Genomic DNA, 26,095 nt, shown 5'->3' on the forward strand with positions numbered 1-26,095 from the left:
AACTTTATTCATTTAAGTGGAATAGATACTTATTAATGAGCTGTGCAAGCTTATAAGCTTTTGTCCTTGCACGTGACAAACGAATTGTATCTCATCTCGGCAAATAAATCGCATTTTACCAATTTAATAAGAGAGAGAGAGAAATGTTGCAAATTTAAATTGCTAAAAGGTGTAAAAAAAATTAAATTTTGTGCAGATAATCTTATATTATAGCGCTAAGAAACGTAATCCAAGATAACGATCTTAAATCCCAATTGATGATACGATATTGATAGTGGAAAGATAACAACTAAAAGTAAGGAAAATTACTCAGAAATAAGTATTAAACTGATGTAGATGAACAGATAAAATCTCTAAGAGGATAACTTGCTCTAGTTACGTTGAAAATGACTTAAAAGACGTCACTTTGTTCCAGTTTTTTCATTCTCCGAAGAGTAATTCCACTTGAAAATTGATAGGTATGATGGATTTCTTCATTGAAAGAGACCATTAGTTTTAAAGATTCCATCAAATAAACCTTTCACTATGTTATTATTTTACTCGAATTATATTGCTGTAGATAATGCATCTTTCAATTTTTGTTTAAGCTGAACGATTCTCATTTTCTAGTTCAATTTTAAGATGCCATTATAGATTATATTCAGTGATTTTCCTGCTCTCAATTTTATCAATTCTTTTTTTTAATGGATATCTCCATTTGGTTCTTCGGTTGCGGACATTTATCTTTAAATCTCATTGATTTTCTTTGGAATGAAGACAAAATGATACCCGAAACTACCCTTTTTTCCTCCTCTCTATAAAAATAAAATTATATTTGAATCATTAAAGTTACTATCTGAATATACTGGCGCCTACTAAAATTTATGTAGACCACTATTAGAGCTTTATAAGATTATTTATTCACGTGAATGGAATTATTTAAATAATTTTCCAGTTTTATTTGATAAAAAAAGCTTTCAAAAATCTCTTGTAAACTAATTACAGATTTAAAATGAATTTTTTCCAAAGTAAATTAGTTTAAACTCACTTAAAGTCATTTCATTTCTGATGTATAGAATACCTGTAGTAATTGCTTTATAAATTATTATGTTTGGATTATATAAATTTAATAAATTATTTAAGATATTCTAATAATTACACTAATACCAAATTACAAAGATTAAATATATCTAGTAAATTTATTATATTTAGATCATTAATTCTTAGTACTTAGGTTATATAATTATTAATTACAGATACAGTATGTAATGATTGATTCCTTTTTTAACTCCATAAGAGTTAAATTAACATGATGATCTGAAAAGCCAGATTTAATCTAATTTTCCATATACAATTTTAATATTTCAAACTTTATTCTATGATTCACAGAAGGTTCTTTCAAAGCTTTGTTATAGTTTATATATAATGAAACTCATTAAATGTTTTAGAAAATTATAAAATATTGTACGGAAAAATTACACTCTTGAAGTTTTAATCTCATCTTAGCAATGGCTGGTGAATCGTTTAGTTTCACTCAACTGGATTATGATTATAATTATGCATTTCTGTACAGAAATTTAAATTTCTCTTTGTTAAATTAATAGGAATAAATTTATTCCTGTTAATGGAAGAAACTAGAAACTATAACTAAATGTGAAATTAATCAAAATTAAAAAAACAAAAAAGTAAATCTATTATTTAATAAGACTATATTGATGACAACACTTAAAAAGAACAGAATCAAATTAAACTTTATTTAATCCATGTTTAAAAAGTTTTTTTAAATAAAAAAAATTTAAAATAGTCACTTTTATTAAATTCTGCCTTTAGATACATTAGCTCACTTGTTGTATGTAATCAATACTAGTATCTTATCAAGTTCGATTTTATTCAACTTTATACTTAATGGAAGCTTTTAAATTCAATTATTTAAGTATAGATTTTGGATGACAGTTAAAATCATCACACTTTTATGTAACTCAATGCAACACGTAGGATTATTCCTAATTCACTTTGATTTAATCAATTTGCAGCTGTGCTTCAGAAATTGTAAAGAGGAGGAACAATTGTTTCTTATAAATTTTAAAGTTTTCCATTTATGGTGATGGAAACTGCTAAAATAGTATGCTTGAATTAGAAATAATTATAATGTTAACTGCTAAATATCATGAACATAACAAATTTATCTTAGAGCTGCTGCCACAAATGTTTTTTTTATTCTTGAAAACAATGGTCATCAAATTAATACTCAGATTCAATTAAGTATGAATTTTATTGACAAACCTACCGTATTTTTGTGTGTACACCTATAGACTATCCGTGTTTAAAAGGTAATGTGAAAAGAGTGCACAGGTTATATGTTTTTAATGTATAATCATGAACATAATTACAAATTAATCACAGCTATGGTTGCTCCCATAGCTGTGCATTTATGAAGGTTTCAGTTTTGTTCTGTCAAGTTTCTGCAAATTATATGCCATTTCAAGTTATATGCACAAAAACATATAGCAGGTCTCTGAATTTTAGTTATTATATTTGCAGTACTCAGGAGCAATACTTGTATGTATTATTGTGTGTTTTATAACATGTACTGATGGTGAATAAAATAGATTTCATCATTAATATAACATTTAACTTTGGTTAGATGATTTTATAGATAATTTTTAATTGAGTGTGTAGTACTCTCTCATTTAGCATTTAGTGTATGTCCCTTCTAATATCCTTTGCTATGCTCTGTTAAAATTTATTCATTTTGTATCTTATTTTATCATTCTAGGGATAAAAAAAACCTTGATCTAAAAATAAGTATTAATAAGGTTTCAGACACAGTAGTTCCTATAATAAAATTTTATACTTAAACAATTTTTAGCCATACATTACACATATATAATAATTCTAACTGAAGTCAGTTTGGATACAGTTTGTTTTCTATAGCTCAAATGTTTAATATTTCACAAGCAGAGATAATTTAAAAGCTATTAGCGAGGTTGAGGCTGAAGTTTTAAACGCGAAAATGTGTACATCTGACGTTCAGCGCCGCTTTCCTGTAAGCCTAGAAGTTTAACAATGGCGTTTGGAATGTCGAGCATGATTCCACTGACTTTCCAAACACCACTGTCAAACTTTTAGGCTTACAGGAAAGCGGCGCTGAACATCCGACGTACATGTTTTTGTGCTTAAAACTATGGCCTCAACCTTGCTATTAACTGAAACTGAAACCTATTAACAAAAAAGCTTTGCATTTCATTGCAAAGCTTTTTTGTTTAGTCACAGATATATGCCTGTTTTGTGATTGTTGTAAATACAGTAAAATCATTTTAATTTACTAATGCCTAATTAAGAGGGTAATGATCTGAATTTTGAAATTAAGAGGGTAATGATCTGAATTTGTTAAAGAGGTTAATATGATTAATTGCATTGATAATGGAAATTGCAATGCTCATGGCTTATCATCATTAAAATAAAATATGGAATTTGTGATATGAAATTTTATTTCTGGTAATATTAACATCTTAATATTCACATAGTTAAGTGAAATAAGGAAAATAATGGCATACTAGTAAGCAATGTTGGTCTGGAAACAAATTTTGGCCTGGAACATAAATCAAATATAGATATAGCTCCATATAACAGAAGTATATATATCTTTGACTAGATGACTAAAATGGTTAAGGTGTCAGCCCACTGCTCTGGAATCTAGAATTGAATCCAAATGAAAATAACTTCCAAAAATTCCTGGGGTTCTGTCCAGATACATCAGGCTCCCATCCCTCACCACCCAGCTATCTTTATCATGACCTGACCAACGCACAATGGACTTGATAGAAAGAACCTCTTTCCATCTTGTGGGTACTAAGAAGTACCCACAAGATGAAAAAAGAAAAAAAAAGCATTAGTTCAATTTAGGTTCCATTATGGCAGTCTATAGCCCAAGTTTGATCAGATATTTTCAAATTAGAAATTAAAAAATAATCATCATAGTGAACTGAATGTCAATGATGGCCCACATCAAAATCAGAGCTAGCCATTTTAAAATTTCAAGTAATAAACTACATTTGCTGTGAACTGGACTTTTCTTTGTAGGGGCTGTACCATGGTGCCTTACAGCCTAAATTAGAACACTTTTTTTTAATGTAATACAATAGATAGCATTTATATTTTATTAAGTGAATATAATATACTGTATATTAAAGTAAAAAAATGGCCACCAAGCAAACACCCTAGTGGAATTTTCCCAAATAGTCCACCATTGCTAGTAAGGATCTGTAAAATGTAAAATTTTAAAGTAATAATAATAACAAGTAGCATTTATCTTTATTGGCCTTCAAATATTTATTAATAATTTACAATTCAGCTGCCAATAAAAAGCTCACTGAATGGTTATGTAGTAAAATATAATTCTGTGCAATGAAATATGGTGTAAGTTAGTTCAGATTATTTTATACTCTTCAACCATGCCAACAAATCCTATTGTGTATTTGGTCACAATGATATATAATAATAATAATAATTAATTAATTTCAGACTTAGATCATTCAACTCTGCTAGTTCTTCAGAAGATAGTAGTGAGTCTGATAGTGAAACAAGTTCGACATCAAGTTCCACAGATTCCAGTTCTTCTTCTTCATCCTCCTCTTCCTCCTCCTCATCTGATAGTTCTGGATCTTCGGAGACCGAGATAGACAGTTCGGGACATGAAGATTTTCGTGACAAGTCCAGATGTAGGAAAAAAAGAAAAAGTAGCAAGGGTAGATAATGTATTAAAAAGTGCAATTGACTGTTTAACCTGACTTTCAATTAGTAAATAAACATGCAATTCATCTTTTTATTCTAAATTTCTCAGAATATTTAAAATTTTTATCGATTCAGTGAGAAAACATATCAATTATATAATTTGAAAATGTACAGAGATGTAAATAAATGCTTCATGTTATATTTTAACTAATATCAATGTTTTATTTTAAATATGTACAATACTGATTATTTTCACAAAATGCAAATCTGTTCTTGATTGATCTTTACTGTCTTCCAAATAGCTTTATATTAGATATCCAGGAACCTGATGATGATCTGATTAAATAAAAACTCAGTATTAATGCAGGTTTAAAACAAATATTATCACTAAACCAACATCTAAATTTGTAATTTATAATGAATGAACTGTTAATCTACAACTTATTAGGAAGCTTCCAGAAGGTTCTAGATTTATTTAATAATTTATTTAAATTATAATTATCAATTTAGTTATGAAATGGCACCTAGCATCTACCTCTAGTAACAAATTGCTTTATATCAATCATTTAATTAGCCAGATTATAGCCCGATATTTAAGGCGATCATTGGTAATTCACTATTATTGTACTCTCTAAACACATTTCGTGGAAATGAAAGACTGTTTCTGCTCAATGCAGATAAAAAAAAAGCAATGAAATATTTAAAAAGCTTTTTGAGTATATATTTATACACAAGAGAAAACATTTTGCAGTCAGATTTTTAATCCAATATATAATTGCCAAAAGTGCATGATGATTGATTGAAATTTTTAATAAAATTCTTAGGTTTATAGTTATCATCAAAAGTTACTAATTTCTTGCTGTAATGTTACACTTCAAATTAGACAAGTCTCATAGTTTACGAGTGTAAGTACAGTAGAGCATCGATTATCCGACCCCTGATTAACCGACCGCGTTCTAGTCGACAAATTCAAATGTCCGGTAGTGATGTGGTGCTACAATATTTGGTTGTGTCTTGGCTACTAAAATATTTTTGTTAAATTTTTGCATGTTTTAGCTGGCAGCACTGGCTTGACCATGAAAGGGAGGCTAGTATTTAAACCAGGCCTAATACACTATACTAATAATGTATTTCTTCATACTTTTTGGTTATCCGACTTTTTCAGTTATCCGACCAACCCGTCCCCAATTAAGTCAGATAATTGATGCTCTACTGTAAACATATATATAAATAACATCGCTAAACCTGATATACTATAATATAAGCTAGACTCCAACCAGATGCCAAATTATATCAGGCTAGATATGGCTAAATACTAAATAAATTAAGCAACCAATTTGGCACTAGAGGGAAGCGTTAGATGCCATCTCTTATTAAATTTAATAATTATAATATTTAATTAATTAATTTAAATAATTTAGAACTACTGGAAGAAAAAAAAATTAGCCCAGAGTGGGCCTCGAACCCACAACTCCTGCTTACCGTGCAGATAACATTCCTCTAGTGTCAAATTGGCTGCTTAATTTATTTAGTATTTAGCCATATCTAGCCCGATAGAATTTGCATTTGGTTGGAGTCTAGCTTGTAAGTAAACATTTTTAAATTTATGATTTATAATTTGATTCATTTGTTTTAGTCTAACTTTATGGACTTTGGCCTTAAAGTAATAATTAAAACAAATTTAGTTCAGTTATAATTTATTGTGTATAAATATATACAAGCAATCTGATTTTTGGACGAAATGCATTTATAAAACTATATGGGCTATATTACTACTACTATTATCGATATTAGTTATATTATATTATATTCTAGAAATATATTAAAACATCAAACAACAGAGTTGTATGTTATAAAGTTTCATTTCCAGAAGGTTAAAAATAAAAACTACAAAATCTCTTATTTATTTTTTTTATGGAGATTAAAAGTTTAAAACCTTATATTAAAAATCAGCAATTAATTACAGTAAAGTAGAAATGTCTTATGCAACATATTTGAAATATTAATCACACATGGTTTTGTTGTTGTTGGAACCAAAACTGGCAGAAAGTAACTCATAATTTTCAGCTGTGATGTAAGAAAATCTGAATTTTCTGCATGGCTTCGTGTTCTCAAGACCACGTTGAGAAACACCCATCCGTTTTATTTTTATTTTTTGACAATATCCAACCACATCTTTTCAAATATTTTAACCAGACAAAAAATATTTTTTACTAATTTTGAGATACTCTTTCTAATTTAAACTGTACTGAAATCTTTCATAGTAACTAAGATTTGATTTGGTCCCATGATGATTAGATCATTCAATATCCCACCACTGATTACCTACACTCTCATGCATTTGTGCTTAGCTAATATATATCAAAAGCAAGATATGTACAGGATATAGACAATAACATTGTACCAGACTATAACAATAGTGTTAACTTAATAAAAATTCTGATGTAAAAAGTTATTCAAATTTTTGGCAGAATTTAACAAATCGTATCAAAATATCAATGAAATAAGCAGAAGACAGCAGTCAATATTGACTGCTATCTTCTGATATATTCATTAATATTTACAAAGTAAATAAAAACATAAAAGTTAATTTTTTGCGATGTTTATGTTACTCTAAAAAATTAATTATAATGTTTTTGTTCAAATAAATAAAAAAAGAATTCAAATTGGTTAATTTCAAATATTCTCTCTGATTTAAATGTGATTAGAAAGACTAAAAAACTTTTTAAAACTATTGTTGTTAATCTTAAATATTTTTAAAAATGATATAAAATAAAAAAAACAACTGTATTGTTTGTTCTCGTCTTCAGGGACAACTTTTCTATTACTATTATCAAAATTCTATTCTTCATTGTCATTTTACAAAAGAATAAAAATAAAAAAAGGTTTTTATGTTATTTAATAAAAGAAAGTATTTTTATAAGATTGAACGAACACAAACACATCTTTTTTTCTACCAATTTATATTTTTCTATTACAATTACCAAGCAATAATATGTAAATATAACCAAAACTAAGCAATGATGTTTTAAAACTGTTTAATTAATAAAATAAAAAAATGAAATGAAATACTCACTCTTTTGAAGCTTCCTCTTCTATTTTCATTTCTGATTTAAAATATAGAATCTATTACTGACAAAACATAATTAACTACAGCCCAAAAATTTTAGTTAAAATAGTTTTAAAATTTATATAATACATTAGAAACCTGATTATCTGGAATAATAAGGACTGGTGCTACCTTAGACAACTGAAAACTTGGATTAAATGGACAGCCATAACATTTTGGATTAAAAATTAATACAGATTTATATGGTAGCACTTTTATTTTATACTTTAGTAAATTTAATCATATATAAGAACAAAACTTTTTACATTATTTATTATACTTCTAATATATATATAACTTATCATTCTAACTATTGTAATGTTGTAGGTATTTATATGAATGATATGTGTCATATTGAAGTTAAATGATAAAAGATAACAGACATATCATTTTATACATGTTATTGTTTTAAACTTTCTTTTATGAATTACAGTATAAAAATGTAGTGTATTCACTTAGGCTCATCTCAGATAATGTGGAACTTATTAGTTAATTGTAGTTCTATTATATTAAAATAACTAATGATAAACACAAAAATGTATGACTTTTTTAAACAAAAAAATTAAATAATGAATTTAAAATACACTTTCATAAAATAAGTAGGGATTCCAATATTGAAATTTTTGTACTAGAATTTCTGCAAAATTGTTGGTACTAGTATTTTTCATATTATGAAATTATTTCAGTAACACCAAATAAGATATATGTTTAAATTAAAAGTTCAAACGTATGCTGATTGTTATAATCCAAAAAATATATATAGAATGACTACGGTAACATATTGCAGGGAAATTTTAAATTACAAATCTCATGTGGGGATGGGATGAGACCATAACAGGTCCTAAGGCCTAACATTTGTTTGCTTGATGATGACAATTAATTCTTATATTTAACGATTTTAGTATATTTAAGACAGTACTTAAATTATATAATAAATACATTACAAAATTTGTAATAAAAGGAAGAAAAACAAAAATGTATTGTTATATAAACAGAAGAACATAACTGATAATATTATAAATTTAAAACTAAATGATTATAGTTAAGGTTATAAAACTGGCCAGAACCCATTAAATATTCAGTTTGATCAGAATATGTCTTGCCAATTATTATAGTTTGACATCAAAGTCGTTAAAATTTTGAATCTCATTCACACTGAATAAAATCTCTAAATATTTTCATAAATGCTATTCATCTTTTCTTCCTTAAGTTTACAAAATCACTTGTGAAAGAAATAAAGAATTTTTGAAAATTATTTGAATTTCAGATTTTTTATGTATTAATTTTCAAATATTTCACTGAATACAATATTCTTAACAGAAAACTTAGAATATTCCAGGGCTGTGAAGTCAGAGTTGTCAAAAATCCCCTAACTCCGACTCCTTTTTACTTTCCCAACTTGTTATGTATATAAAAAACGAAAAAGTATTGAATCATGTCACATTTGACTCTCAGAGTTTTTGCAAATCTATACGTTTGGAGATCTCTTGAACCCAAAAAATGTCAAATAAAGGGAAAAATTCACATGTCCATGCACGTATCTTGGCGTCTAATTTGTTTAATTTCTCTATTCTGTTCTGAACTATTAAACAATATCTCAGAATGAGTAAAGTTTAAGAAACAAAATTTGGCACAGTAGCATGTGTATAAAGGGCATTAATGCTATTAAAGGGTAGAGACATAGAAGGGGTCATGTGTCATATCTCCAGTGTGGTCGGATTTAATGAATATTTTACTCATTATTAGCATTCACAATCTTATAATATAATCGAGATGGGTTAATAATAACAATAACAATAATACTGTAATAATAATAATGATAAGCTCAGAGTTCAAACAGTTAAGAGTTGAAATTTGGTACACAGTTAGGATACAACATAAGAATGCACACTAAAAAAGGATTTTTCAAAAAATTCCTCTAGCAGGGAAGAGAGGGTTGAGGATTATCCTGAAGAACTCTGTTTCTACTGTACTATTTTAGATACGGTATTTTGCGTTTTTGTGAAAAATCAAACATTCTTTTAGACCCATCTAAAAATTCTCTAATTAGTCTCGAAAGAAAGAAGACCTAATTCTTGTACCCACTGAAAATGGGTAAAATCGACTATAATCTAAATATCTTAATATTTGTTATTGTTACTTTTTGCATGGGCAACATCTGACTCATCTGCTAGTTTTTTATTTTTTATTTTTTTATAAAACGCGTCTCTACCCTCAAAATTAAGATTGAGTTCTAATATGAGTACAGACAGAAAAGGAAATCTTACAAAATTTGATGATGATATTCTATTATGCACTGGAAAAAATAAATCACATTGACTCCTCTTCAAGTTTAGATGTTAAAACTGCAATACTGCACTATCCAGACATTATCCAAAATACAACATTGATTGTCACAGCATTGTCACCAACCAAGTTTCAGCAGAGCGTTTACTTTCTGATCTTAAAATTATTAAATATGATGTAAGAGCTTCAGTGAATGCTGACTTAATAGAAGTGCTTTTTTTTGTAATGAGTAATTCAGTTTATAACAGAGATGAAAAAATGATAAATTAATCAACATGGTAAAATAAGCAATCTCTTTTCTTTACCAGTCTAAATGTTATATTTCTCATTCTTGACTTTGTTAACATTGCTAGATGACTGAGCCAGATATTTGTATGCTAGATTGTCGATAAAAGTGCGGCCATATCCATGATTGGACACTACCTGTTTGAGATGCTCCAGTTCCTTGTTGGTATCTAACAATTCTTAGAATGGGAGTAGGCTCTGGCTACTAGTGCGCGGAATGCAGATGCTTTATATGACCATGGGCCTGCTGAATTGGCAGGTATGAATAGGGGGCTAAGTACCTTTGCGGTAAATTGTAGTGTTGAACTTGTTATCAGTAACTTGATGTCTAAGAAATTAACAATATTACAGCTTTCCTGATCCAATTTTAGCATTATTTGCTGAAAAGTTTGAATTTAGGTGTTATTTTCGACTCTACAAGTTTTTAATCATTCTGTGAACTGATTTTTGAGAAATGACAGTAATGGGAAATTTACAGTCACAGAAAAATTTGAGTAAATCAGATATTAAACTTGTTAACTCAAAAGTTGGAACTTTTTTACCTCTTCAACTTAATGAGATTTTACTGTAAAAATTAATTTAATCAATGCTCACTTTTATTAATTAACAGTTTTGAATATGTTAAATAAAAACTTTATATTATTATGCTTGCTAAAAAAAAGGAATAATGAACATTTTATGCAAAAAATATTTTAAGAATAAATACAGATAATTTAAAAAATATCTAAATCACGAACTATACCTTTTAACTTTTCAAACAATTCTTTTCTGTAGATTAGTTTTAAAGGAACAGGTTTCACACTCTTTTCTATACTTATTTGTTTTTCAAATGCATCTCTAAGGGAAAGACCAAACCATTCAGCTTCTTCTTCCTGGAAGAAAAAGTTTAATTAGAACTTATTACTAAAGTTTTCTTAACTGACAATACATTTTAATGTTTACATGAATTATAAAATCCCAAGGATTAATATGCTTTTATAATTTTGGGTCATTTTAAAGTCTTTATCCTTTTTCAACATTCCAACCAGATGCAGATGATTAATAACATGAAGAAACAAACAGTTCATTAAAAACCAGCGATATAATATTAAAAACACATATACACTATACATTTGACGTCAACTTTTTCTTTGAGGATCTCACGTCAACAACATAGTATTGAAATTTTTTAAAACATCACTCAGGTCATTCTTTGTTGTATTTATACCCATTTTCAGATTCCTGGTGGAAATTTGGGAATTCATAGTAATTCACATATTTACATGAATTATAAAGTCCCAAGGATTAATTTACTTAAGTAAATTAATCCTTGGGACTTTATAATGTGTAACTTGGGACTTTAAATGTCAGTCTAATGTGAAAAGTATCACATTAGACTGACATTTTCAACAGCAAAACACGATTTTTCTCAAGGTCATAAAAATGTGCATGGACTTATGGACTGACCTGATATTTGGAGTGTCAGTTTACTTTTGGATTTCGAAGAGATCATACTGTTCCATAATATATCACACCATAATACAAATAGTTTCAATATTTTACAGTAAAATGTCTGTGAATGAAGATACTATCAGTTTACCAATAGTTGATGATGATTATTAATACACTTATTAATTATTTTGTATTATTATAATTAAAATGACATGTAATATGTGTTAAACATTTTTTTAAATGAAATTATTTATTATAATAAAATTTTAATATATTTATATATATTCAAAATACTTATTTTAAAAATTTTTAGAAAGAAAAAAAAAAAAAAAAAAATACTAATCGAGACCAGAGATTTGAACCCTGAACAACTTGGCAGTAGCCAAGAACGATGTCGACTGAGCTGCTCAGCAGCTGCCTGACCTAGTGAAACTTATTAGTACATAAGCTGAGCTGGAATTTTTAAAGGCCTTTTTCTTAAAATTGGCTGGCCATTGCGCTTTCTTGTTTTTAGGATTGAACATCCTAAAGGAGTACTACCTATATACCAAGTCTCATCCTGAAGTGAATTTCCAGGTCGTGCCCTCCCCTTGTAAGTTCATTTTTTCTTTAAATTTTCAACTCAATTCAAAGGCATTTTTGTTGTAAGCAATTTTCAACAAACTTTAATAAATTTTTTCTATTTGTGAAAATTTCTATGTAATTCAAAAGTAATTTTTTATACATATTTTACACAGCATTATTCATTATTATTTCTGATGTTGCAGGTTGTATTAAGTTACTTAAAAATGAAAAATAATTATATCATTCAATTTTAAGATTATTTTATATCTTAAAATATTAGCTGGAAGCACTAAATGGCCTTTCTCTATTGCTAGACTTATTACACCACCACAGGACATCAAGATTAGCCTTAGAAAAATCACTTTATTATTTCAAAAATGAATGCATTTTGGACCTTAAGTCCCTTTTCAGCATGTTGTACAATAAATAATTTTGAGATTGATGTTAGCACATTTACAAAAAATATACAGTAAAATTGCGACAATTAATAAAAGAACAATGATAAAATATTGGTAATACAAAGACTAGACAAGAAGCGTATCATAGTATCTTGAAAATAATTAATTATATCCTGAAATTCTGGGAAACAGTTCATTTTTTTCCCAAAATCCTGGAACCAGCAAAAATGAAAACCCTAGTCCTATTATTCTATGATCCAGGACTCCCACTTTAAAGGGAGAAAACTGGTTTTGGAAAAGACAAAAGGAACTGAAAATATATTTATTTGCTATAAAAACAACAAAAATCTCAATGAAAGTATGATGAAAAATGTTAGGATCTTAGCATGTAAAGATCTCTAATCGTAAAACTCACTGTTTAATATCTAACAAAGAGTTGGTTTAATGGTTTAGATTGGACATCAGTCACATCATGCCAGTCTAACTAACCTGAACAAAAGACATCCCCAAATCTCGCTCCACATGTACGTGTAACCTGATTGGTTCCAGATTGGATCCTGGTCATTAGGTTTTCATATGTGTAAAAACAACTGACCCAACACATCCCCTTTTAAGAAAGAAAAACCGGCCGAATTGGCAGTTTATGCCATGTAATAGTTCTTTTGAGAAGGGTTGATTTGAAGCTGTCCAATCAGGATTCGAGTGCGGGCTGATCAATGTGGAGGCTGTGGTGCTAATATCTCAGGAGATATTTCCTTGACAGTGCATGGTCTCTTGAATGGCGGGGACTCAATGTCCTGCTGTGACACTCTCTCAACTGGATAAGTTAAGTCTTGAGTCGGAGCGGGACGTAGTGGGATGGAGAAGGCTTCCACAATGACAGCGAAAGGGTCACTCTCAAGCTGTGGTCAAGAAGATTGTCTCCATATGAGTTGATTGGTGTGGAATCACCAAGTCAATCCATTGGTCATTTCTACTTTGTATATGGTGTTTCTGGTTTTGCATTTGATTGTTCCCAGCTGCCAATTTTGGGAGCGTCAATGTCGTGCGAAGACAAGCTCTTTAGTTGCGAAATTTCACTTTCAAGCTCCATGTTTGTGGTTGAATTGTCTCTCCATTCTGATGTCACGTTCTGTTGGATATTTTGGTGGCAACAATAGGTTGAAAGATGTTCGAATCTTGTGTCCGAAGAAGAATTTGGCTGGAGATTTGCTGTCTTGTAGAGCTGAGTTCTGAGTTATTCAATAAGTCTCCAGAAATATGTCCAAAGTGTGTTGTATATTTCCCTCCCCTTTTAACTTAAGGAGAGCTTGCTTCAGTATGTCTACAAATCCTTCCACCTGTCCGTTGGATTGTGGATGATAGGCTAAAATATGTTTTTGGATCCATGTTGGTCACAGAATCTTTTAAATTCATACAAGCTGAACTGCGTTCCGTTATCACTGACAAGAACTTCTCGCAGTCCATGATGAATAAAGAGTTTCTGCAGTATGCTGATCAATGCGAGCAATGTAGTTTTGTTCATGCTGATAATTTCTGGATACTTCAAATAGGCATCCACCATGACGAAAAAACTTTTCCCCTGGTAAGGTCCTGCGAATATGCTGCCACAGGGTAGCAGGTTTTGGCCAAGAGAATAGTTTGGAAGTTACCGGTTGTTTGGCTGCTGCGATACACAGAGAGCACTGTCGCATGATTGACTCGATGTCAAGGTCTATATTTGGCCAATAAACATAGTTACAAGCTAGGGATTTCATGTGCCAAATGCCAGAGTGTCCACTATGTAGAAGTTTGAGAACCCTATGTTGCAGTACTGTGGGGATGATAATGCATTCGTTATAGAGGAGACATCCCTTTTCAACACTGAGTCCGTTGTGTCAACGATAGAATTGCTGGATATGAGCCCAGTCAGAGGACTCTTGAAGCTTGTCGACATTCAACCACTTTGAAGTGATATAGTGCCTGATTGTTTCAAGGAGTTGATCCTTCTTTGTTTGCTCGCTCAGTTTGTCGAAGGTTACTGGAAGTTGGGAGATATGGTTGTAAGGTCTATCTCGACTTGGATGGTTGCCATGACCATTTCTTCATCCTGTAATGGTGTTGAGCGGTGATGAGGCGTGACAAAACATCAGCTTGCCCAAATTTGCTTGTTTTCTGGTATTTGATCTTGAAGTTGTATCCAAGAAGAGTTGCTGCCCAGCACTGCAAATGGATGGCAGTGTACGTTGAAATACCTTTCTTGTTGCCAAAGATGACAAGGAGAGGTTTGTGATCCATGAGAAACATGTGGAATCCTTGAAGAATGTGCACTTCTCCGGTTGGATTCAGAACCCACAGTTGTGGATGCAATGGAACATCTCATGGAGATGCCGGTGATGATCGTCCATGTTGCCACTAGCAATGACTATATGCAAAGGCAAATGATAGTCTTGAGATCATGGAGTCCATGATCAATTGGAAGATGCCTGGAGCAGACTTCACTCCAAATGGAAGACATTGGAATTTGTAGAATCCACGGTGTGTTGCAATATTGCAGAGTTTCTTGGATGTGTCCTTGAGTTCCACTTGCAAATAGGTGTCAGAAAAGTCTATTTGTGAGAATATTCAACCACCATTGAGCATGGAGAAGGCAGCTGCTGGAAGTGGAAAGGGGTGCTGATTGAGCTGGAGAGATTGTTGAGACCTGTTGAGTAGTCCATGCACAGTTGTGACAAATCATCTTGTGGAACTTGTGAATGGTGAAGATGAGTGAAAGACCTTCTTTTTCGATTTGACTATAGTTCTTCTCAACTAGAGTGAATGCATGAGAAGAGTGAGCAATAACCTTAATTGATCTGTTGGGCAGGCGATGTTGGATGATGGCACCAAGACCTAGGCTTGATGCATCGGCTGTGACAACGATATCTAATGGTCAGATCATAGTGTGTAAGAAGTAAATCGGACTTGAGAATTTCCTTGATGCGCCAAAAGGCCCATTGGCATTTGTTTGACCACTACCACTTTCAGTCTTTCTGGAGTAATTCGTCTAGTGGTTGGTAAATTTGATGCACGTTGTGGATGAAGGTTTGATAGTAGTTTACCATACCGAGAAATGAGCGAAGTGTGGAGAGATCTGTTGGCGGTGACATATCAATGATAGCATTGACCTTAGAAGAGTTTGGGTGGCATCTATCCTTATGAATGATGTAGCCTAAGTATATCCTCATCCTACACACCGGGGTGTATAAAATATAAATCGAACTCACTTGTGCCTATTGACCGGTGTGAAATAAATAAATTCAATTCAACGAACGTTTTCTGGACGCCTTCCGTGTCCTTCTTCAGGTTAACTGCTGGATTCTATTATTTTTAAAAAACTGCGTTCCGATCTTTTAAGAACAAATTCAAATGAAGATAGTTCGAAAGCGCGATGACCATCGCGCATGCGCTATATCTGTCGTGCTCCTTGTCGTACTGTATCATATTCTTTTTAATCTTTTTATTCTTTTTTATCTTTGGGTCACATGATTTCATGTGTTATCGGACCCAAATAAATCTTTATGCATCCTCTTGTAATAAAGTTTGCCAAGCAAGCGAAAGAGTTATCTCGTCGCGTGAATTAATGCATGTTGTTTTAGTTTGCGCTTTATGTATCTCTATCGCTTCCAGCCATTTGAGGTGTTCCATCCGAGTCGTTTTAGTTATTAGCGTGGCCCCCGCGAAGTCCACATTAATGCCCGGTTCAGAAGCGTACACTGCAAGCGACGTGGTAGCTCTGTTGTATTTTATATCCGCCTCGTGTTCTTTAACCCTGACTTCCATAGAGCGTTTCGTTGATCCTATGTAGATCAGATCCCTATTAAATCTCTCGTCCTTTATCTTTATTTAGATCGTTTAAATAATCTAAATTATAAATTGTCTTTATCAGGCACACCACAGCCAAATACAGCACCACTATCTATATTTTATATATTTTGGGGTATTACGTCATCACGGCATGTTTTTACGTCTATAATAGTTATCGCGATTTTTAATATGTTTAAGGAATTCCATCCACGTGCTTTACGTAATTTAAATAGTCCGTTAAAAAGCTAATTTGTTTGAAAATTACAGTATTCGATTTTCGCCTGAAGATGACAACTGTAAGTTGTTGAGAGTGCTTGCGAGTACATGTGAAGTATTACAAATCACCGTTTGTATCGCCGCAACACCGATGTGTCAATCATTCATTACTGTACGTTGGCATGAAGTGTAACAATATTATTCTTTTAGAATGGTTCTTTGCAGACGTCATTGTGACAGAAGGTGGTGTGTTCCTTCCCTAAGAATGGTGGAAAAATAGTACTTCCATTATAAGATCTGGTTCATTCTGTACAAGGCTGGGGTGTGGGTCGTCCGATGGCATCGTATGTTGTTTCACTGATAATGTTAATTTCAGATCCACTGTTGAGATAGAAGTTGATTGGATGTCCATTAACCTCAATCCTCATTTTTAGCAGTCGGCAGGAGTTTACAAAATTTTGGATAATTCCTACCCTGGCAAAGCACACTTGCTTTTTCTTTTGTGGTCGTCGACATAATTTTTCCAAATGTCCTATGCAACTGCACTTTTGGCATTTGTACCGTATGTGTGGACAGTCTTTGTACCAATGCTACTCGCCACATCACTTGCAAGTACTCGATAGACGATTTGCCTTCTTGGTCTTTTCTTCTTTAGGTGGGTTCTTGGCGTGGAGATTATTAACAAGATATTCTGTTTCTTCATACAACTTATTTTTGGAATGCATCTCTATAAATGCTTCACAGTCGTTCATCATGTCATCGTATGTAACGTTTTCTCCATCCGAGTTAAGCTTCTGGAGAATTCAAGTGCAATGACTCTTGGGCTTTTGACTTTAGTCTAGTGAGAACAACGAGACAAAAGAACTGTTCTTCTGTCTGAGCACGAAAGTTATATCATTGTCGGGCTGCTCTCACTTGGTTTGAGAAATGGTGGAAGTCTTCAATTGCAATGTGCAGACAGTCATAGTGGTCTGCAAAGATCCAACATTTCTTGCTAAAAAGTTGGCGAAGTTGCAAAGTGGTTTCCTCATAGTCGAAGTTCGTAATACACTTTGGCATACAGTACTTATTGTACTCACTGAAGGCAGACGCAGAAAGTTTAGTCATAAGAAACTTGACTTTCTCCTGGTTGGCCATCTTGGGTGCTGCGCAATCTAAAGTGAACTCAAAACAACTTATCCACTTGTCGAATTTTGAACAGTCTTCTTCATCAGGTTGGAATTCCGGTAACTGAGGGAGTGTGTTCCTGAGGACAGCATTGATGATGTCGGTGATGAGGAAAATGTGTGTGTAGATTAGTCTTGATAAGTTTGTGTAAAGTCTCTTCTCGACGTAGTGCAGCCTCCTGTTGTTCTGCGAGAAATGATTTTACAAATGATTTCACTGATTCCGGGTCCATCACCGTATCCTTAATCCTTGTCGCCACTGTTAGGACTGTAGCATGTAAAGATCCCTAATCGTAAAAATTGCTGTTTAATATCTAACAAAGAATTGGTTTAACGGTTCAAACTGGGTCCTGCTCGTCTAACTGACCTGAACAAAAGACATCCCCGAATCTTGCACCCACACGTAAGTGTAATCTGATTGGTTCCAGATTGGACCCCGGTCATTAGGTTTTCACAGGTGCAAAAACAACCGATCCAACAAAAAGTATTAACTTAAAAAATCATTGAGTGACTATCATCAACATGATTAATGATAAGCTAAAATTAGCAATATTTGCTGGATATAATCACTCATTTTTATCACCACTTAAAAGGGGATTTTCTGGAGAATAGAACAAAATGCTTAAATCCAACATTCACCCAAGTTCAAGAATTATTCGAAAGACCATTTTATTCCCAGATATTTTATTTAAATGAATTTTGAATTAGTATTTTTGTTGATCCCTCTTCAGTAAAGGTACAACCTGTGACAGGGTCTACACCAGGGGTTGGCAACCTTTTTTGGCTGCGGGTCAAAATTAACAAAATGTGTGTATTAAGATGATGTTTCGGGTCAGTAGTATTTTTATTTTAAAACAGTCTTTTTTGGCAAATAATAAGATACATTTTATTGAGAAAATAATTACAATATGCTTTAAACTTTAATCATAAAAATTAAAATTATAATTATTGTAAAAAAAACACAACTGAATGAACTTTATTTTTCTCTCCAATATCAATGGCTCCCCTGATTACATCTGTGCATAAAATACATATCAATTTGTCACCATTTTCAATATATCCATATTTTTCTTTCCACACATCTTGAAATAATCTCTTATTTGCTTTTTGTTTGTCCGTGGTACTAATTTGTTTTAAATAATGATAATTATTTCTCTGCATAACTATAATTGTGCCACTAATTTTGCGCTACTGAACAAGTGCTACAACTGAGAGAGAACTGAGAGGAGGACACCAGTGTTACCACATGTCTGTTAAGGAATTATGGATTAGCATTGCCAAACTTATCGATTTTTCCTTGAAATTATGTTACAATTTTTATTTTTTAAAAATAAAAATGCATGTTCATTACTGCAACTTTGTAATAAAACATAAATGTTATTGTTATTATTTATTTTCAGTTTATTTTTTATGTATTCTTCAAGTCAGTCGTAGAGAAACAGTGTTGTGCTAGATTGCTTATTCAAATTGTTAAACACAAGATCATGTTATTAACTCAATCACTTGGCTTTTGACTCCACCTTTATTTAGTTGATGAACTAAATAAAGGTGGAGTCAAAAGCCAAGTGATTGAGTTAATAACAGGAGCTTGTGTTTAACAATTCGAATAAGTATTCTTCAAGTGTTTGTTTCATATTCATGTTTTATAATTTATTTTTATATACTATGTCACAGAAACAATCAACATTGTTATTGTGTTATTACATTGTTATAGGTAAGTCATTGATTAAAGGTCTCAGGTCAGGATAGTGGTAAGTTTATATATTCTATGCTAAATTATTCTAAATATCTAAGATTTTAGCTGATGATGGTCAGATTTAGACTGAGAACATTTCTTTTAATTAATTAATATTGACTAACACTAAAAGTTGGTTTCCTGAAATTAGCAGCGATTTATTTATTTCTTAAATTTATACATAAATGAACGAAAAACTATATTTTCACTTAAACGCAATATTTATATTTTAAACAGATAATACTTACTGGAATAATAAATTCCTCATATTTTTTATATATTTTTTCTTGTTTCTCAGGATCATCAGGATACATTTCACGGCGAACTAGAGTCAATAACATTAATCTTCTCAAATCTAAAGCTAACTGTGATTTAAGATCTTGAACGGGAGTCTATTAAAAACAAGTAATAAAGTAGCAATAATAATATTTACACACACAATTAAATAAGAGATGTAATAAAACTAAATGCTTGCATACAAATGTAAATCGTTATATACTTAAATGTAAATTTTTTGTCATAAAAGCATAAACTTTTACATCAATTTGATGTCATTCCTACATTTTTGTAATGGGGGAAGTGTAAAATATGGTACAGCATTGATTATCCAAAACAATTGGGCAGAACAATTTCAGATAACCTTGATCACATTTTCTAGAGAAAGAATAAAAAGATATTTATCTTTTTATTCTTTCACACCTTAAAGAAAGTAAAAATATTAATTTTAATTATAGTACAATAGTTAAAAATATTAAAGCAAGGTAATTTAATACATACAATGATAAATTGGACAAAATTTTATGGTTTCTTATTAAAAACAAGCACTCGCTTGTCTTTCATTACAATTTATAATACTAATGAAAGGTAGAATTCAAAGTAAAAAATATAATAGTAAAATTAATATAAAATAAAGTATAACATTAGTACTAGAGTAAAAACTAAGTTCTTTTTTTGAAAGTAGTAATTTATTTTGCTTTGTTTTATATAGTTTTTCTTTTAAATTCTGTTAAATCCCTGGCTTTCTTGATTGTCATAACAATTGAAAAATCTGCTTCAGGCTGCATTTCTTACCATGTCAATGCTGTTTCTAATGTAACAAATGCTTTACTGTGCATAGGCAGAGCAAAGCATTTGATGCATTAGAACTGTGACTTATTAATCATATTTTTCTATTTGTACTGTAATAAATAAAAACTGACATTAGGGTGATAATGAGATAGCTCAACATAGTGCCTACAGATTTCAAACAATTGTTATTATGTAAAAATTTCATAATTTATAAAATTAGTGCTCACTAAAGTTGATTTTGGCTAATTAAGTTTTTGAATAACCAATGCTCAAAATCTAAAAAGTTCAAAGTTATTCTGTGAGTAGGCAAAATCATAGTATCTATCTTTTGGGATCATCTGTTCATATTATTGTTGACTTATGTCCAAAAGGAACTACAATGATGAGTGAATTCTACTGTAGTGTTTCAAATTCTGTTTATGGAGCAATTTACAACAAATGATGTTTGTTGTCAAAAGGTGAGCTTTTCTTGCAGGATAATGAATGGCCAAACACTGGCTGGTAAACAAAGAAAAAAATTGGAAATGTTTTATTGGGAAGTCCTTTAACATATCCCCTACAATCATGATTTAGCATCTTCAACATTAAACATCTGTTTGGTCCATTAAAAGAAAACTTGTGATTTCAATTGGAAGATGAACTTAAAATATACAAATATAAACATCAACCAGAACCTGATGCATAGCAAATAGACACCCACAATTGCCATAAATAATTGGGCTATAAATTTGGCACTAGGGATTGCGCCTAATGCCTCCCTCTAGTGTCAAATTTATTTGTAATTTATAATTATTATTTCCCAAATATAGCCTGATTATTTACTGCAATTGTGGGTGTCTGTTTAAACTTAAAATGTTTGTTTTGCAGTAGTTCAGACACCAGGACAAATTTTCCATTTGTTGGTATTAATGTACTGGTATATTGATGGAAAAAAGGTAATGTAAATGAATAAATGTACTGTAAAAAAAAGGTAATGTACTGTAATAAATAAAAATAATTTAATACATACAATGATAAATTGTATGTATTAAATTACTAATGGGGGCATGTACTAAGTTTATATACTTAGTACATGCCCCCACTACTTTGGTTTTAATTTCGTTTAATGAACAATGCCAAGCAGACAGATCTTGCTAAGTTTAAGCAAAGAATTATCTGCTATGCTGAAGAACATGTATATATGGATGTTTCAGTGTGATAGTATGTATTTGGAAAATTTCATGCTTGTATACATGGATGTAAAATCTTTCTGTTAAAACATTGATCATATAGTAATTTTATGTTAGTTGGAAGATCCTCCGTACCTGATAATGGAGTCATAAATAAAACATACTAACCTTATTGCACTTATTTTGAAAATTATCACTAATGTTTTCAGTCCACATCTAGGACCTTCTTCAGGCAGTTTTGAAGAAAAAGAAAAAACAAAAAAAATTTTTTCTGGTGTTAGTGATGTTCTATTTGGCTCCAATGTATTCAAATTTCAAATGTTTCTTTTTATGAATTTAAATGTGTGTGCATGCATTGTTTGTTATAGTACTGGGCATACATAGCTTGCCACGCCTTTGAGATTTGTTTTTCATCTTTAAAATTGATCAAGAGGCCCTGGTGATCTGCTTTAAAAATCTCCAATGCCTCTAAATTCCTAAGTTGGTTTATAAGGCAGGTTTGTCGTATTATGGTAGCCTGTTGTAGTTCTGGTGTAATTCCATTCTCACTGGCATATGTAGCCAAGGCAGTAGTTTTTTCTTCTTTTCGATATCTGTTTTGTGTTCAGAGAGGCATTGTTTGAGAGATCTTGTAAACCCGATGTATACAAGGTTTCTATTAAACCTGTTATCCTTGGGTGGAATTTATATATCCCCAGTGTTCTTTTTATGTCTGCTTGATTCTTCTCATTTCTAAGCATTTTGAATGTATCAAGCTTACATCTGCAAGTGATTTCTGTATTAGTACACGCTTCAATTTCTTGATACAAAGAATGCATGTGGTGTTTGTATGTTATTATAACATGGTACGGAGATGTATCTTGCCGTGGAATATTTTTTATTGGAGTTCTATTCAATTCATCCTTGAGTTGGTTTCTCTACTTGTCTGCCATTTTATATACTAAGTCTTTACTATAGCCATGCATTTCAGAAATCTCTGCTATTTTTTTTATTTCCTTCTGCTTGTCTTGTTCTTTGTTACAATGTGTGCGGGCCCTTTTAATAATAATATTAGTGCAAAGTGCAATAAGGTTAATACAGTAGAGCATCGAAAATCGGAATCAATTGGGGACTGGGGTTGTTCCGATTAGTCATTTGTTCCGATTACCGACTTTGTACGAAAAAATATATTAACCTGTCCGATGTTCAAACTTTTCTCTGTTGCGTGTCGCTTCGTGTTGAATTTTTCTCCGTTGCGTGTCGCTTCGTGTTGAATTTTCGTCGATTTTAAGCCTAACAAAAATTTTTATAATAATAATCGAGGCTGTTGTATCATTAAAAATTATTTCTTCATTTTGTACAAACAAAATAAATATATTGAAGAATATAAAAAACATGAAAATTATACTTTAGAAGTAAATCTAGTATCAAAAATGTTCGATTCAGCACGACACAGTCCGACTGAAAATAGTTCCGATTACTGGCCATTCCGATTACTGGCGTTCCGATTAACGACGCTCTACTGTATGTTTTGTTTATAATTAACGCATTGTTTAGTGAATTGTCTTTAATAGAGTCATAAATAAATATATTCAAAAATGTAAATATCATGAAGTACTGTAAACACAATAATAAAATGTTTTTATTGCTGCTTCAATACATTATTTTCCCACAGCTGCATGTTTAGTGTTAAAGATGTTTATTTGAAGCTAACTTTTTTGGGTTTTGATAAAAATGATATGAGCATTGCACTTGATAGTACATTAGAATCAAACAAAAAAGTAGTTTGATTATTAATATTAGTAATAGAAAAATGTTAAATCTAGTAAGCTTTGATAAGTAATTTTGAGTATGTGAATTAACTCTGAAATTAAAGTTACAATATTTATAAAAATCATTAAATATTTTAATGTAAGTTTCTACCACCTTTTGAATCAAGTTTTGTTCACATGGCTAATTGTATATCATTGTAAAAGGTTTCTCTTATTAGTTATGAAGGGAGAATTTTGTTTAAGTTCGGTTGATTTGTTTGAATAGAAACAGTCGGATTTAACGGGTCTGTTAGATTTTCATTCAGATTAAATGGCCCAGGTGAGAGTGGATTCTCAGTGACTGTTGCAGGTGCAAACTTGTGATCTTCAAAAATGTCACTTCTCGGGGGATAGATCCCTGTTTTTGCAACTAAAAGTATTGCTGCTTTAAGATAAGCTTTTACAAATAGCTCAGCTGTCTGATATATAGTCACTGTCCATCCAGGATGTTCATGAAGCCAGGTTGACACTTCTCTACTGTAGTATGGGCAAAATACTACCCCCATTTTTCCAAGTCATCAATTTTGAAAAAGCATTTACCATGTGAGAATTGGTGCAACTTTTAAAATGAAACTTCGATGTTTCAAACAGTTAATTCATGAACTATTCCACAAAATTCCTATCATGCCATTATTGTATGCTTTCAATATTTTTGTGAAGAAAAACACAAAACTTACTTTTTGGAAAGTAAGTCCTGTAAGAAGCAAAAAAGTAAAGAATACAACCCTGTCCAAATATCATCCTTTCAAATATGACTACTGTAACCCTAAACTGAAACTGTGCATGCAAGGGCGTTCACACACCACACCAGATCTGAAGATACCGAGGCAGAGTTAAAACGCATTCAGAACATAGCTGTACTGCACAGATATAGTAGGAACCTGATACACAACCTTTCCTGCACTTACTCCACACAAATAGCTGCATGCAACAGTTCTAACACACACATGTAGCAACCCATGGAACACACAACCTAAATAGCACACAGTCTCATGCAGTGGTAGAGTACAACCACCACATCAAAGCCATTTACAGAGAGATTGCCTCCCATACCAACACTAAGATTGCATACATGAGGCCCAGCACTGTATATGGGCTACTCTGCAGTGGCAAGGATAAAATCAATAAAAAGCAAGCACCAAGTGTATACATGGTTCCTCTCTGGGACAACAGGTTTCAAAGGGAGTTGGTTTATATCAGGTCCACAAAACGCTCTCTGAATAAAAGATTGCAGGAACACAAATACGATATCGATAATAAAAAGGCACATCACCGCCCTATCCACCTATTCCACTAACCCCAGCATAAGAGTTGACCTACATGAGGCCAAACCGATCAAGCTGTCTCACCGTGTTGAACACCTTCGAAACCTGGAGGCACTTGAAATTTACAAAGCCAGGTTACATGCCAATTGTATTAACTCTAATGATGCCATCAATGTGTCTCTTGCATGAAAGGTGAATAAGGAATAGTGGATGCCCACATCAACAGTTAGGAACCACACCCCCACCCTCATTTGTTTATTTATATGTATTTATATCTGTGTTTGTATTACATACACCATTCCATTGCCATGGTAACACACATGCATAACTGTTTATACACACACCTAGAGTGTTCCATTGCTTTAAAATCCATTTGTGCTGTTCCATTTTTTTGAAAATAATTTCGTAATTTTTGTTGTTTGCTTGTTCGAATCTCACTGGGTTTTTAAACCTGAAGAAGACCGAAAGTGCAGTTGAAAATGTTTGTTTTCTATTAAATATTTACTACTGGACTTTTAAGGTTTATGAGTGTTAATTTGCAAGTTATTTGTTAACACTTTCCTTACACAGATGGATGTAATTGTTTATGAAGAAAGAGCTGATCCTCATTGTCTTACATTCCCTTAAAGATTTAAGAAAAACATTTTGTAGCTTTCTATTTCCCTCTGTACTTATTATTTAGCAACAAGTATTTCTAGACATAAATTTCTGAAAATTGACTTGAGAGGTTTCACTGTATCTATCTAAGTTTAAGGGGTAATAATTCCTGACTTTGAGAGTTTAATACTCAGTTTTCTCAAATTTTTTCTGTGGCCACAAATTTCAAACTATTAAGCAATTTTTCAAAAATTTGTTTACACAATGATTATAAAATTGTATGGTGCTTTTGAGCATGTTGCCAAGGCACTCCTTTGTGTTCCAATCAGAATGCCAAACTTTTTGAAAGCAAGGTCTGTAAGAAGCAAAAAAGTAAAGAATACAACCCTGTCCAAGGCACTCCTAAAGTAATACTATCAGTAAAAGGATGTTAACATGATTAGTAATGGCATGGTGTTGTGTTCAGCATAAAGTCATA

General features: G+C 31.5%; 1 protein-coding gene across 1 annotated transcript in view; it reads right to left on the reverse strand.

The window, feature by feature from the left end:
* Positions 1–4,909: 4,909 nt before the first annotated feature.
* The window catches only part of mRpL28 (mitochondrial ribosomal protein L28), a 29,786-nt gene continuing 8,600 nt past the window's right edge, over positions 4,910–26,095 (reverse strand). The window contains exons 5-8 of the mRNA XM_067273749.1: positions 19,977–20,120; positions 11,136–11,265; positions 7,790–7,820; positions 4,910–5,049 (exon numbers count right to left, since the gene is read on the reverse strand). Of these exons, the coding sequence (XP_067129850.1) occupies positions 4,998–5,049; positions 7,790–7,820; positions 11,136–11,265; positions 19,977–20,120 (357 nt within the window). The 3' untranslated portion in view covers positions 4,910–4,997. The remainder of the gene's footprint in view (positions 5,050–7,789; positions 7,821–11,135; positions 11,266–19,976; positions 20,121–26,095) is intronic.

The sequence above is a fragment of the Centruroides vittatus genome, unplaced genomic scaffold (assembly GCF_030686945.1).
Source record: "Centruroides vittatus isolate TY-2023 unplaced genomic scaffold, ASM3068694v2 contig_487, whole genome shotgun sequence".
Classification (NCBI taxonomy): domain Eukaryota; kingdom Metazoa; phylum Arthropoda; class Arachnida; order Scorpiones; family Buthidae; genus Centruroides; species Centruroides vittatus.